Source organism: Artemia franciscana, chromosome 18 (genome assembly GCF_032884065.1).
Source record: "Artemia franciscana chromosome 18, ASM3288406v1, whole genome shotgun sequence".
Taxonomy (NCBI): Eukaryota; Metazoa; Arthropoda; class Branchiopoda; order Anostraca; family Artemiidae; genus Artemia; species Artemia franciscana.
In genome coordinates, this window is record NC_088880.1 from 11,439,079 (window position 1) to 11,453,039 (window position 13,961).

The 13,961-nt window shown below is 35.1% G+C and overlaps 1 protein-coding gene across 1 annotated transcript in view; it reads right to left on the reverse strand.

The window, feature by feature from the left end:
- Nucleotides 1-13,961, reverse strand: part of LOC136038606 (sodium-dependent phosphate transport protein 2B-like) — a 46,243-nt gene that overhangs the window by 13,395 nt on the left and 18,887 nt on the right. The window contains exons 2-6 of the mRNA XM_065721815.1: nt 13,434-13,558; nt 11,050-11,188; nt 7,664-7,804; nt 4,177-4,308; nt 1,923-2,114 (exon numbers count right to left, since the gene is read on the reverse strand). Coding sequence (XP_065577887.1) covers nt 1,923-2,114; nt 4,177-4,308; nt 7,664-7,804; nt 11,050-11,188; nt 13,434-13,538 — 709 coding nt within the window. The 5' untranslated portion in view covers nt 13,539-13,558. The remainder of the gene's footprint in view (nt 1-1,922; nt 2,115-4,176; nt 4,309-7,663; nt 7,805-11,049; nt 11,189-13,433; nt 13,559-13,961) is intronic.

Sequence of the window (13,961 nt, forward strand, 5' to 3'; positions counted from 1 at the left end):
TTCACATAAACACTAAAAGGTTATCCAAAAACAATGAACGGAATGAATGCCAAAAACAAAACATAATAATGTCAGTTCATTTATTTGAATGGTTTTATCGAACTATTCCGAACGCGAAACACGGCAGACTTTTCAGTCTATCCGCGAAACTCTTTGCAGCAGGGCAAAATGCAGCAGGGCAAAAGAGTGATAATGAATTCGGAATTTTGTACGTCAAAAGAGCCGACTTAGGCCCGAATCAGGAGGGTTTTCAGTGGCCTGAGAAAGGTGGGTAGAATATTGGGACAGTAACAGATAGGGATGCCGAAAAAAGAAAGAGAGAAAAACGGACCAGACCACGCAGAAACCCCCTTCTACTTTAAAGTATGCGTCATTCTTTGCTCTGTTCCCCTCTGACACTTTTATTGAAGGGTTTGTGTGGCCCGGGTTCGGAATACAGAGTAATCCAAAACGATTTAGCCCTCATTTTACGTGAGTGGGATCGATAATTTGATTTTTGACGATTATCAATTCCTTACTAAATTTTGTAGTTGGTTTCGATGATATTCAAAAAATACACTTAAGACGGTTTATTTTAGTATTAATGATAAATCAAAATTCAAGAAAAAGAAACACTTAATGGAAAACAAAATTGAAAAGAGCATTGAGAAGTTAATTGATGGTGCTACAAAATAGCCAATAATTTATTCAAAGGCTGAAAATAGAACAAGAAAGGATATAAAATCATGAAAGCTTGGAAGAAACCATCTGAAAAGTGTAAAGATGTGAGGTAAGACATAAAATAGGCGAACCTTCCATATCAGCAAGGCCTATCTCGTGCATAATAAAAACAACCTTTAATTAAAAAGTATTTTAAACATTATTTTAAATAAGCTTGATAACAAATTTCTCACTATGGTCTAAAACTGTCAAAAGGCATATTTAGAATTAAGTCTAAATTGTTGGCTCACAGAATGCTACGATTTTTTTATTGAAGTCATTCAATGATAATCACAAAAAAAAGAAAAATTGCAGTCATGTGAACTCTCGGTTACTACTCTGTCTACTTCCTTTTAATTTATCTGGTATGTAAAGGAATTTCATTACTTTCTAACATAAATTTCCTAGTCCAACTAGATAATGGCAGAAAAACGATGAAACATTACTAGATGTTCTTATAGGAAATAAAAATCTAAGGATGAAAAATATTTACCACACAACCGGTGATTCACTCGAAATTGGCAACATTGAATGCAGTTTGGCTTAAACTTTCTAAATGAATTATAGTATGGACTTCCAGTTTGGCACATTTTTCCAATTAGGTACATATTTATTTATTAGTTTAGAACAAAGCAGTGGTCCATGATAAATATAGGTACCGTGAACCAGGCATTTTAAGGGAATGTGGCTCCCTTAGGCAACATTTTGTCAAATTTTTGTGTGGAGCTTTTGGACCAATTTTGCCGTTTGAACCAATTTGAGGGAAGTGAGTACAGTCCATTTAATTTCTATGAACATGTGTTTTAATAACACCTAAGAACCAGGCGCATCTTTTCTAGTTTTTCCAGTCTCCTGCAAAACTTATGTTGTGGATCATGATCCCATGAAAGAGAGAAAGAAAGATTATTGTCATATGTTTTTTGTGTTAAAGTGTGTTCTTTATTCTATTCGTTTATTTTCGTGACGTACTTGGTAAGCCAAAGTATTATTCCTTAACTGTAAGTAATAATTGTTTTGAAACTCAAGTAGTTGTGATGCAAGTGTGTTCATCAGGTTCTAAGATCTGATTGGTTTACGTTATGAAATTTTAGGCGAGTAAAAAGAAAATAAGAACTTTTTGGTCACAATACTTTTGCACAGGTAAACTCTCTGTTTCTCAAATATAACACCTGTGGAATTACCATTCCCGGCATAAAGACCTGTAAATACAAACTTAAACTTACGAGTTGTCATTTCCACGGTGAATAAGACGATGACTGTCAACCAATTGAACATATCATGTACAGTAGCGCCAGCAAAAGCTCGTCTGAATTCATTCTTATTACTGATCTGGGTGAAGGATACTATAGTGTTTGTGACTGAAGTTCCAATATTTGATCCCATTATAATTGGTATAGCCACTTGAACAGTCAGTACTAGAAAGAAGTAGGTGGGGTTTAATTATCTAATGAGAAAACTGGAAAAGACGGCAGAATACACTGTAAATTGAAAACTGAATACTGAAAAGAAGCAGAGAGGTTGAATAAAGATAACAGGAATACTGGAGGTTGAATTAATATAACAAGAAATCTGGGGGAGACAACAGGTACAATGAAAATTAAAAAATGTAACAGTGAAAAGAAGCAGAGAGGTTTGATTGATGGAAGAAGAAATCCGCGGAAGAGAACAGGTACAGTGAAAATTGAAAAACTGAACACTTAAAAGACATATGGAAGTTGGATTATTTAACGCGAAAACTGGAAAAGACAGCGGGATATGATAAAATTTGTCTAATGAATGCTGGAAAAAAGTAAAGAATTTTTACTAATTGAATGTAAAAACTGGGGAAGAATGAAAATTGAATACTGAAAGCTTAAAGAATTAGACGTGAAAACTGGACATGAAGGCAAGAAATACTGAAGACTAAATACTGAACAGTAAGAAAAAATGAGACGGTTAACTTATTTTACGTTAATATTGGTTAAGACAGCAGGGAAGCAGAATACAAATATTTTAACATCCATATGATAAAGGATATCAAAAATAGAAATTCTGATCTATGACGTATCTATACAGATTGCAAATCAATTAGCAAAGTACATTTAACTGTGTTTGGTCAACCAAGTTCACAAACTTGTTGACAAATCTGGACTTTCTTAGGTACCATAGTAAAACAGTTCAAAATAGGGATGATACCTTTTTATTGACAGTGAATAGATATAAAATTATTTAACTGGATATTTCGAACACATATACAGTGTTCAAATCACCAGTTTTACTGCTGATGATGAACACTATATATGTGTTCGAAATATCCAGTTAAATAATTTTATATCTATTCACTGTCAATAAAAAGGTATCATCCCTATTTTGAACTGTTTTACTTTCGCATGGAAAGGCAGTGTGGTCTTCGAAGTTACCTTAGGTACAATATAGGACATTTCTGACAGTTGCCTTCTTCGACCCTTTTTCATGTTCATTGACCTTTACCATTAAGTTTTAAAAAAGAATATGAAACAACTGTTTCATTTTTTCCTTTCCAACAGAATTCTGAATCTTGTATCTGTCCCTAATTGAAGAGATAGAGCATGGTAATCCACAAGACATCTGCACAACGTCATTATGAATGTAGAGCAAAAGGACTAGGGGCACTTATAATATTTATGGTTTTTCTGATGGAGGATGTATCATGTTCAATTGAGAATCAGCAATATCTTATCGATCTTGCAATCAATATTTAGCGGGTGGGGGGGGGAGAAGCCTTTTCTGTCTATTTTGATATCAACCTCTCCTATTGAGATATTAGCATTCGATTAACAAAAACGCCTATATTCATTATATTCTTAATTTTTGGTGTAGTTTAATTGGGCAAATTTACAAAACTAACGAAGGACAGGTTTTAAAGTTTGCGTACTACTATTATTAACAACTCAGCGCTGCTCCAAGCCACCTGAGGCCTACACAGCTACGCAAGCTCCTCCTCCCTCCCTATCTATTCAAAGTTACTCTCTTTACATCCTCCCAGGAGGTTCCCATCTCCCTTAAGTCTTTCTTTACGACATCCTCCCACCCCAACCACGGACGACCTGCTTTCCGTTTAGCTCTAGAGAAAGTGAGATTGAACCAAACTTTTCGTACTGTCTACAGTCTGAAATACGGTCAATCAGTCACGTATCCAGAACAATCCGTTGGGAATTTCTCTGGAAAACATATAGCCAATCTTCATCCACTTTTCGGAGCGCCCATAGATCTGAACCATATCTGACGCCTGTCATCACTGTACCTTCCAATATTCTAATCTTGGTTTGCAGACTTATCTCCCCAAACTTTTTTCAACTGTGAAAAAACTCCGCAAACGCACAAATGTAAGAGCATAAAGGTTTACACTTATACATACGTAAAAATGCTAATTATAAACGTTATACGCATAAATTTTTTCTATATGGTTTAAGAAGCTTGGACATAAAATACCATTAATAAAATATAAAATAAACTTACTTCCAGCTGCTACCATGCTAACGACAATTGAGGTCGATGTTGATGACGACTGCACTAAAACCGTTGTGAGGATTCCCAACATGACACCCACGACTGGATTTCCAAGAAGAGACTCGGATGAGAAAATGGAACCTTAAAAATATATTAATTTTGACAACCGGGCTTAAATTATTCAATCTCTTTTTTTATTGAAATTCATTTAAATGTAGCAATCCCTTTCACAAAGCAACAAAATAGGTTATTATGTTTACCATTTTGCCTACCAGTGGCACATGGTTGACACAATGTTGAGCCCCTTGACTGCCGTGTGGATACTGAGATGGGTTTTTGGCTATTTTCCCTAGGGTCAAAAAATCAAGTATGGAATTACCCTCATTCAAGGACATATCTAGTAGCATCAATAAAGAATACAGTTCTTTTCCTTTGGATTCTCCTATGTAAAAAAAAATTCTATTATACTATTTATCATATGTTTCCATTCACTAGATTACAAAGTTTTTCTTGCTGAAATTCACTTTCTAATATGAGGGTAGACTTCGGATTTAAAAAACAAATATTCTAGGAAGTCTTTTACTTACCTAATATCTGACTTGTCACTAAAAGAAAAAAAAGCCAGAAAAAACGTCTCCAAAATTATAAACGAATAATCGAATAATATATACTATATCTCGAGAAACGTAGAAATTTTGACAAGGAATATATTAAACTTTTCATGAGAAATCAACATATCTGATTCTTTTAACCCTTCCAGAGATTTATCTAAAAAAAATTAAAATCAAATCTATTTCAAGATTTACTTTTGCAAAAGATAAAAGCATAGGATGGCGCCCAAAGTTGCGTACGTCATAGTCATGATGGTAGGTTTCTAAGCATGAATGCACAAAAAGTATGCGTGTATTTTGACACATGCTCCGCGAGACGACGCTTACGGCCCACACGCTCCTGAAATTTCCAGGTTTTAAGATTGTTTACTAATTGCATTATATATTCTATACATATTGCTTATTTTTTTGGCATTTTTAAGTTGAACTCATTCAAAATATCCCCCCCACCAAAAAAAAGTATCGTAACTGTCTGGCTCGGGATCACGAGGTGATATACACCCATGACAGGAAATGGGTACCTCCTCAGATAAAGGGCAAAGACCTAACGGAATTTTTTTTTTATCTGCCACTATAATTGCTGTTTAAACCCTGAAGGAAATACTTACAAAACTTTAAAATTCATAATGCTGAATAAAACGAATCGACGCAATACACAGGTATAGTACCTATTTGTACCTAAGCCAAAATGTTAGCAAACCTATAAAACCGGATAATGGAATTTTGATTTTGTTCTATATAGATATACAATGAAACTGATTTTCATTATTACATCACATCCTGTTTTCCTGAAAACAAAACTTTAAAATATGTACTAAACTTTATCAAGCACGTATTTTGGAAATATAATACCGAAGCTAAGATATTCTCTATCAAAATGGCAACACTTTTGAAATCAAATATTTTATGCCAAAGGTTTGTTCTTAAAATAATGGAAAATCCCAAGATAAAATTGGCCAACAGGGGCCCAGAAAAATTAAATTCATAAAAATTAAGAGGGGGGCTTTGATTCAACTTTTCCAATGAAGATGCAAAAAAAAAGATATTTTTCAAAATAAATCTACTTAAGTGTGAAAAACTTTTATATTTTTACCTTTGGAAAGTGAAATATTATTTCCTAAAAAATTCATATCTGTAATGTTACTATAATACCATCGCGACAGCAATGCATCTACTCAGACATGTACGTTGTAATTTCATAGGGGAAGGGGGCATAATTTTGGAAAAGACCAAAATTAATATTTTTCACAGTAAAAATTTCAAGGTCAATCTTATGAAGCGTAGTATTATAACTTTCTCATGATCAACAGTAACACAATAAACCTAAATATTATGCCTTACAAATAAAAAACAGTCCTTTATACTAATTTTTTTTTATTGTTTTAAAAAGTAGAACTGTGACAGAGTCAAGTTTTAGCATAAAGAGCGGGGCGTTGAGGAGGGAAAGGACCCTTTCATATACGGAATAATTTCTGTTCGTTTTAATTTTCAAGGTCGCTCACTACTTTCAGTTAAAAAAAACTTTTCTTTTATTTAATGTCTGAATGTTGTTGAAGTAATGCAGCTTTTGATTTTGGCTCACCGTACATGAATAATCAAAACGAAATTATTTTTTATTTTTTTGCTAAATGGCTTCTCCAAAGTTTTTCTCAGACGATTTTGAAAAAAAATGGGGCGGGGAGGGGGCCTTGTTTTTTTCTGTTATTGGAAAAAAAAATATTCCATTATTCCATTATTTTTGGTTACTTAAAAAAGCCATTAAAACTTTTCATTTTAATTACAAATGATCTTATTAGTAATAAAAATACGTAACTTACAAATTAACTTACGTAACGAACTTTTATGTTCGTATATTTTTATTGCGTATATGATGGGATTCGCCCCCTCGTCAATAACTCGCTCTTTACACTGAAGTTCGAATTTTGTTCCAATTCTTTAAGGATTACCCCTGAATCACAAAAGTCGTTTAATTAGAATACAATAGCTCTTTTGAAATTACTAAAAATACTTTAGCGCAAACAGCGAGGAACTGAGGAGGGGACAAACCCCTTCTTGTAAGTAATAATTTTTGTTCGTTTTAAGTTTTATTGTTGCTTCTTACTTTCATTTGGAAAATAAACAGTTTTTCTTATTTAATTTATCATTGTTTTTTAATCATGCTGGAAAATCCAGCGCCCCCTTCGTGGATATTATCTTCCCCCATGACAAATTCGTCCATGGAAAGATCCTCTCACGTAGCCCCCCCCCCCAACACCAGAAAAATACCCCTGAAAACGTCAATATACTTCCTAATAACCGATACTATATGTAAACAATGGGCAAGTTCGTAACTTGCAGCCCTTACCCCGGGGACTGTGGGGGATTAAGTCGTCCTCAAAGACATAGTTATTAAATTTCTCGACTATCAGGAACAGAATGGCTAAAACCTCAAAATTTTGATCCGGTGACTTTGGGAGAAAATGAGCGTGGGACGGGGCCTAGTTGCCCTTCATTTTTTGGTCACATAAAAATGGCACTAGAACTTTTAATTTCCGTTGAAATGAGCCCTTTTGCGACATTATAGGACCACTGGACTCTACAGTAGGATTCTCTGATACGCTGAATCTTATGGTGTGATTTTCATTAAGATCCTATGACTTTTAGGGGGTGTTTCTCCCTGTTTTGAAAACAAAGCAAATTTTATCAGGTTCGTAACTTTAGATGGGTAAGACTAAACTTGATGAGATATAATGAAAATCAGCATAAAAATCCGATTCTTTTGATGTATACATTGGTATCAAAATTCCATTTTTTAGAGTTTCGGTTACTATTGAGCCGGGTCGCGCCTTACTACAGTTCGTTACCACGAACTGTTTGATAACTGGTTCGTTACAGTCTAAACTTACCTGCCGATTTTCCACCAAGAAGTTTGAAAGCAGCTTGTAGCAAATCCAAAGAGACGACGAATAAGTAAAGACAAGCCAGAGCGCTGAGAAATTTCAGTAAGTTAATGGTGACACGTATAAATTTGCCTTTGCAGTCAAGTTCTGAAAATGAAAAAAATGTAAAACTATTTTTTTGGGGGGGGGGATAATCAAATAATTCAATAGCTTATTATGACTTCTTAGGGTAGGATTTTAATAGTAAAGTTTAAATTATTCTGTTGTAAGGTTTGTGGTGCCGATTAGGATGAGTGATTTGTATTAGTTCTTTCATGGTTTATATAGTCCTGTATTATTTTTAGTGTATTTTTGCCACCCTCTCAGATAAGTTTTTACTTTCCAGGGTGGCTGTTAATTCTGACGTATTTCGGTTAAATAAAAATGTCTTTTTTTCTCTCTTTAGAAGGGTCATTAGTTTATTTAGAACAGAAAATCAATTATAGCAAGTACTTGATTAGAATTGCATTTGCTAAATGTATACAGTCGAACACAAAGTCTTTCAACTCTTAAATCTCACAAATTTTTAAAAGCCAGTCATAGCTGTCCAAGCCGAAGCCAGTCCTCCAACATTGAACTTCCTGGCTGAAGGGCCATGCAACAGAGAACAGCACCACCTATAGGGACTGTAAAGTCCAATGCTGTATTTTTTAACCGTTTTACCAGTCATATCTATAGTTTTCCAGCCCCTCCCCTGTTGGCTGAAGGGCCATGCAACAGAGAACAGCACCACCTATAGGGACTGTAAAGTCCAATGCTGTATTTTTTAACCGTTTTACCAGTCATATCTATAGTTTTCCAGCCCCTCCCCTGTTGGCTGAAGGGCCATGCAACAGAGAACAGCACCACCTATAGGGACTGTAAAGTCCAATGCTGTATTTTTTAACCGTTTTACCAGTCATATCTATAGTTTTCCAGCCCCTCCCCTGTTGGCTGAAGGGCCATGCAACAGAGAACAGCACCACCTATAGGGACTGTAAAGTCCAATGCTGTATTTTTTAACCGTTTTACCAGTCATATCTATAGTTTTCCAGCCCCTCCCCTGTATAAATAGAATGGGCCCAGAGTGATACTGGTGAGGTCTAACTTGAGGGGGAAAATCGAACTTTCGAACTTGAGGCGTTTCGAATGCGAGATGTAAGCTCAACGGCCAGCATTTGTTTTTTCATAGTACAAATTCATGGGGATCCCAACTGTAGCAATAAACTATTTTCTTTTTGAATTGATTTATGATTTTTTTTTTTTTCAAACTCGTGGTTGCAAAACAAAAGACATGAGGTCACTGTCAATCAGAAGAAATTTAATGGTCATGTGTAAGGAACCGTTTGTTTATCGTTTAATATTGAAACTAATATACATAATAATGGAAAAAAACTAAAAAAAAGGTTAATACACATATCTCAATTATTAATAAATTAGTTAATTAGGGAACAGTGATGAAGCATATAATTTCGCCCTTATTTAATATAATGATATCCTGTAATCGATTGTATTTTTTTAATGACTCTATTTCATTTTTATCTACGATTGAGGTTATTTTTTACATTGGTTGAGAACTATTTTTGAGGTGATTAGGATGTAAACAAATTTCGCAATTTCCAGAATACTAATTCTTTTTTTCCCAAGACAGTGAACCAGCAAAACCTATTTGAATAATTCGGCCCTATATCTAAGGGCCGTCTTCAGCAAAGAAAATAAAAAACAATAAAACACTTACAATAAAAGTTCTCAGTTAAAATCCATTTTTTTTTAAATAGCCTTGGCATCATTACTTCTTAACGAAAAGTTCAGCCAAGACTGTGTGATAAAAGCTAACATTTCACAAGATAAAAGGTTCATTCATTTCACTAACTGTATTTATTGAAAATTGGAATGATTTCTTATTGCGATATTTGCCTTCTCTGCAGCTAATATAGTTCTTTTGGGATTGGGCTTGTTTTTGTTCGTTCCTATTTTTGTTTTATTTTGAATTAGATTATCTTCTATAATTAATTTTGTGTACATAGGCTTGAGTGTGTATTCACCCAAGTCTCTATTTAGGGATGTATTATTATTTAAGTTTCGTTTGATTTCGATTGCCTCGCGGACAGTTTGTTTGATTTTTAGGTCATTGCTAATTAGAATCGTTTCGTCAAATAGAACAAATGGTTTGGATTTTCGAAAATACGATTACTTAAAGCTGAATCGAAAGATATTGAGTTATTTTTAGATTTTAATGCTTTTTCAATACTTTCTTTGTGTGGCTGTAATCTTGTTCCTAAATTTTGGTGGGTTCGACCAATGTAATAATTTCCACAACTACATGGTATTTGATACACCCCTCGTAGACGAGTAACTGGGGTTTTATCCTTGCCAGAATTGACAAGATTCATTATACTTAAATTGCTTGTGAACACAACACGTAAATTTCAACCCTTCACATTGTTGCTTTTGACTCTTTTCTTTTTTGTGTTGTCCGAGTTTTGCTTTACTGTAGATTTAGTTTTGCTTTACCAGGCTTTCAGTTCAGTCACTGATAAAGTATTTATTTGAAGGATAGACTATTTGTAATTTAAATATCAACCGAATGAAAAAAAAAATTATGCATATCAGCCAAGTTCATCAGGTCAACTAAATTATGAATACCAGCCAAGTCAAAAAAGAGAATTATAGATTAGAGATTAAAATGAATGACGAGGTAAATTTTAACTAAACAATACGTATTTAATGCATATATGAAATGAATTTTGCTAATAAAATGTACATATCAAGTAAATAAAATAATAAATGTGTAGCACTATAAGTTTGAAAGCAATTCATATCTATAGGTTACAGTAGTTCAGGGAATAGCTGGCAGTGGCACCACTTCACTAAATTAGGGGGTGGGTAAGACGTATTTCTTCTCAGATATAGGGGGTCAATTTAATTGTTTTTCAATAAAAATCCTCCCCCCCCCCCAAAAAAAAAACATTTTCAATGAAAATATAAAAAATGTCATTTTTCAATTACAGGAGGGTAAATGTCCTACCTCCAATTGACGTCAGTGATACCTGGCCCCGTAAGTCTCTTAAAACCATGCATCGAAGTGAGAAGTTTCTTTAAGAATGGTAAGTAAAAGATTCCACATAGTCTTGACCAAGCTCAAAAGTTTTGTCCAGCCCCCCTAGCAAGCCGTATCCAATAGGGAGAGGGGTTATCAGGTTTGATCCCTCCCCTCTAAAATTTTTCCAACTCATAAAACCATAACAAAAATGAATAAAAGGAAATTTTGGAGACACCCTTACTCCAAAGTGAAATCTAAACCTTCATACAGACAGACAACATTTGTCAAAAATGTGCTTCAAAATGGAAAAAAAAAATATTCATCTGCTCACCTCTCCATTTAGGTGAATCATCTGTCAAATCCACGATTGCCCAAGGATCTATGGCTGCTTGTTGTTCCTTTTCATCCTCTTCTACCTTTAAGGGCACGTCGACAACATCATAGCCCTTTTTACCGGTAAATTCCGCTACCTGGAAAAGTTCACATAAAAATCAATTTTTAAGATGATGCTTGTGAAGAGGGGGGTACGATAGCGCGCCCATTCTCAAGATACTTCACGTAATTAGTTGATTTTGAACTTAGTTTGTCCCACCAAGATAGATTTCTGCAGCCAAAGTTGAATCTAATTATACATTCCAATTTCACTTTACTATCCAAGGAGCGCATCCAGAGGGGGATCTGGCAACCTACTCAGTCTGAGTGAAGTTTCACCTAATTTATTCAAAAATGTCTAGGAAACAAAGTTTTTAAAATTTCAAACCTTGGGTTTGCCTCTGGCTCTGTATCTGCAGGTTGAGATGGCTAGGACACGTCCTGCGGATGAAAGATGACAGATTGCCAAAGAGTGTCCTTTTCAGCCAACCACTTGGGGCTAAACGGAAAGCAGGTCGTCCGTGGTTGGGGTGGAAGGATGTCATAAAGAAAAATTCAAAGGAACTGGGAACTCTCTGGGAGGGTGTAAAGAGGGAGGCTTTGAATAGACTGGGAAGAAGGAGAAGCGTGCGTAGCTGTGTTGGCCTCAGACGACTTGGTGCTGCGGTCAGTTGTTATTAGTAGTAGTAGTCTGTTTCTGCTGCTTTTGTTTTGCGTTACTATTACAATTATGTTGTTCCTCAACAGGTTTAACCCCAGTCCACAGCTTATATACCGATACAGTTATGAAAACTCGATTTATTTTTGGGACACAGTGCGCGGTAGCGATGCAAGCGGCTGGAGACAGGAAATTACTATTGGTATCTAATTGGTAGCCGGAAACTGTTATTGGTATCTAAGCTGTGTATGCAACAAAACAAAATTTTGTTCCCACCTATGGTGTTGTAGTACGAACTACGCGTCGGAGCGTGGGCTTGGAGGAGGCGCCAAGTTCAGAGCTCTGTACAAAAAGCTTCTCATGGAAGGATTTATACACACATCTTTAGACTAGGCGTTAGCCTCCGGCGCTCCCATGACGAATCAGCGCGGAAAGATCTTGGCTCTATTCCGGGAGTGATTTGCTAGCCTAGGCTATTGCTCACGACGAGAGTGAAATAAATAAGTAGTTCTAATAACAATGCACGTTTTTTTGCCCTTTTAGGTCATTGTCATCTTAAACTACCCAATTTAAAGGAATTTTCCAAGTTTTATAGCTGAGAGACTGTCTGGTTTTGATGCAGCGCCAATTAACGTCGCGACAATAGCTATGTGCTGCTTTTGAAAATGTTTGCTCAACTGGTGTCAATACAGGCTTTGATACAAACTAAACTGTGTAACATTAAAGGTGTTTCGAATTCAAGACCGGATTTAGAAGTCCTACCCTCAGAGCCCGCTCACACAAACTTAATGAAGGATTACGTTCCCTGTGCAAATTTTTTATGTCTGATTTTGGAGCTTAAATTCTTCAAAGTAAGACAACAATTTTGCTGTCACTTGATAACTGATATAACCTTTATCCACCTACCAAATTGCATTTTTGAAAAATATATTGTGTCTCTTTTTTAGATTGAAATTCACTTTGAAAAAATTTGTAAAAAATACAAAATTTTCCAATTTTTCAAGGAGGACGAGATAATCCTCTAAGAAAAATTTAAAGGCCTATTCATAATGAGATTTTACTAATATCGATATCTAGCTTGGGCTACATTGAGCCAACCAGATTTTTTACATGATTTTCTGATAGGCTGAAAAATTCTGAGTAGTTTAAATTAGCCCAAGATAAATCTCTATGTTAGTAAAATCTCATTGTGAGTGGGGCACAAGCAGTCTCATAAATCTGGCTTGGAGAGTGGATAGATATGAAACTAATAAATACAATCACATAAGCATCTTATCCTTTCTGATAGATACATGCCTGTGGAGTGGTCATGAGACTTAGGGTACCAATGAGAGTGAAAATGGCATGGAACTGTTTAAACTGATTAAGCGGAAACCTGTACAAACTTATATACCTTAAAAATTAGATAAATCAGGAATTCGATTTTTAATGGAAAAAACCTCCATATACCTTTATGCAGGATTTGCTAGCACCAAATCAAAAAAAAAATGAACGAAAAATCCTCAGAAATTAAGCTAAAACATATGGTATCAAACAGACTAGGAAGATATAGCTTGTCTTGAAGGTGTATATTATCAAAATTAACTAATTCGTTCTGCTTCTTCATTTTCACAATTCAAATGTTTTAATTCTCTTAGTAATTTAAGTAAAAATAATCTCAAAGTAAGTCAAGAATCAACAATTACCTTGCACTCCTCAACGGCTGTTTGTTGGTAGGTTGGAGGAGCCTCGGGTATATCCACCCTCTCACCCATAGCCTCCATCTGAAGAGCCTCGCTCTTTTTATCCATAGCCGACACTGAGCGAAATGCTAAAGACAAAACGGAAGTATTAAGTATTTATACTAGATGATATGCTGTACTTAACAAAAATATGCGATAGCGCAATAGATTAGGTCGGAGTGCCTTTTATTCGCATGCAACTAACGTGAATAGGTAATGATAAGGTAAAATAGAACGTAGCCGGTTATAGCTGGATTTTTGGTCGATTTCTAAGAACTTTTTTAGCATCTTAATCTTTTCCACAAAAATAGTATCAATCTAATTATAGGTCGAGTCATTATGCTTTAGCAGTTTGATTAAAAATTAATAAAATTACACAGAAATAAATTTGTGTTATGCGTTTCGCAATGTTATTTTCGTAAGCCCTCCCCACTAATAAATTACCCTCCCCCCGAACTAAAATCCTGAATATGCCCTTAAAGATTTTATTAT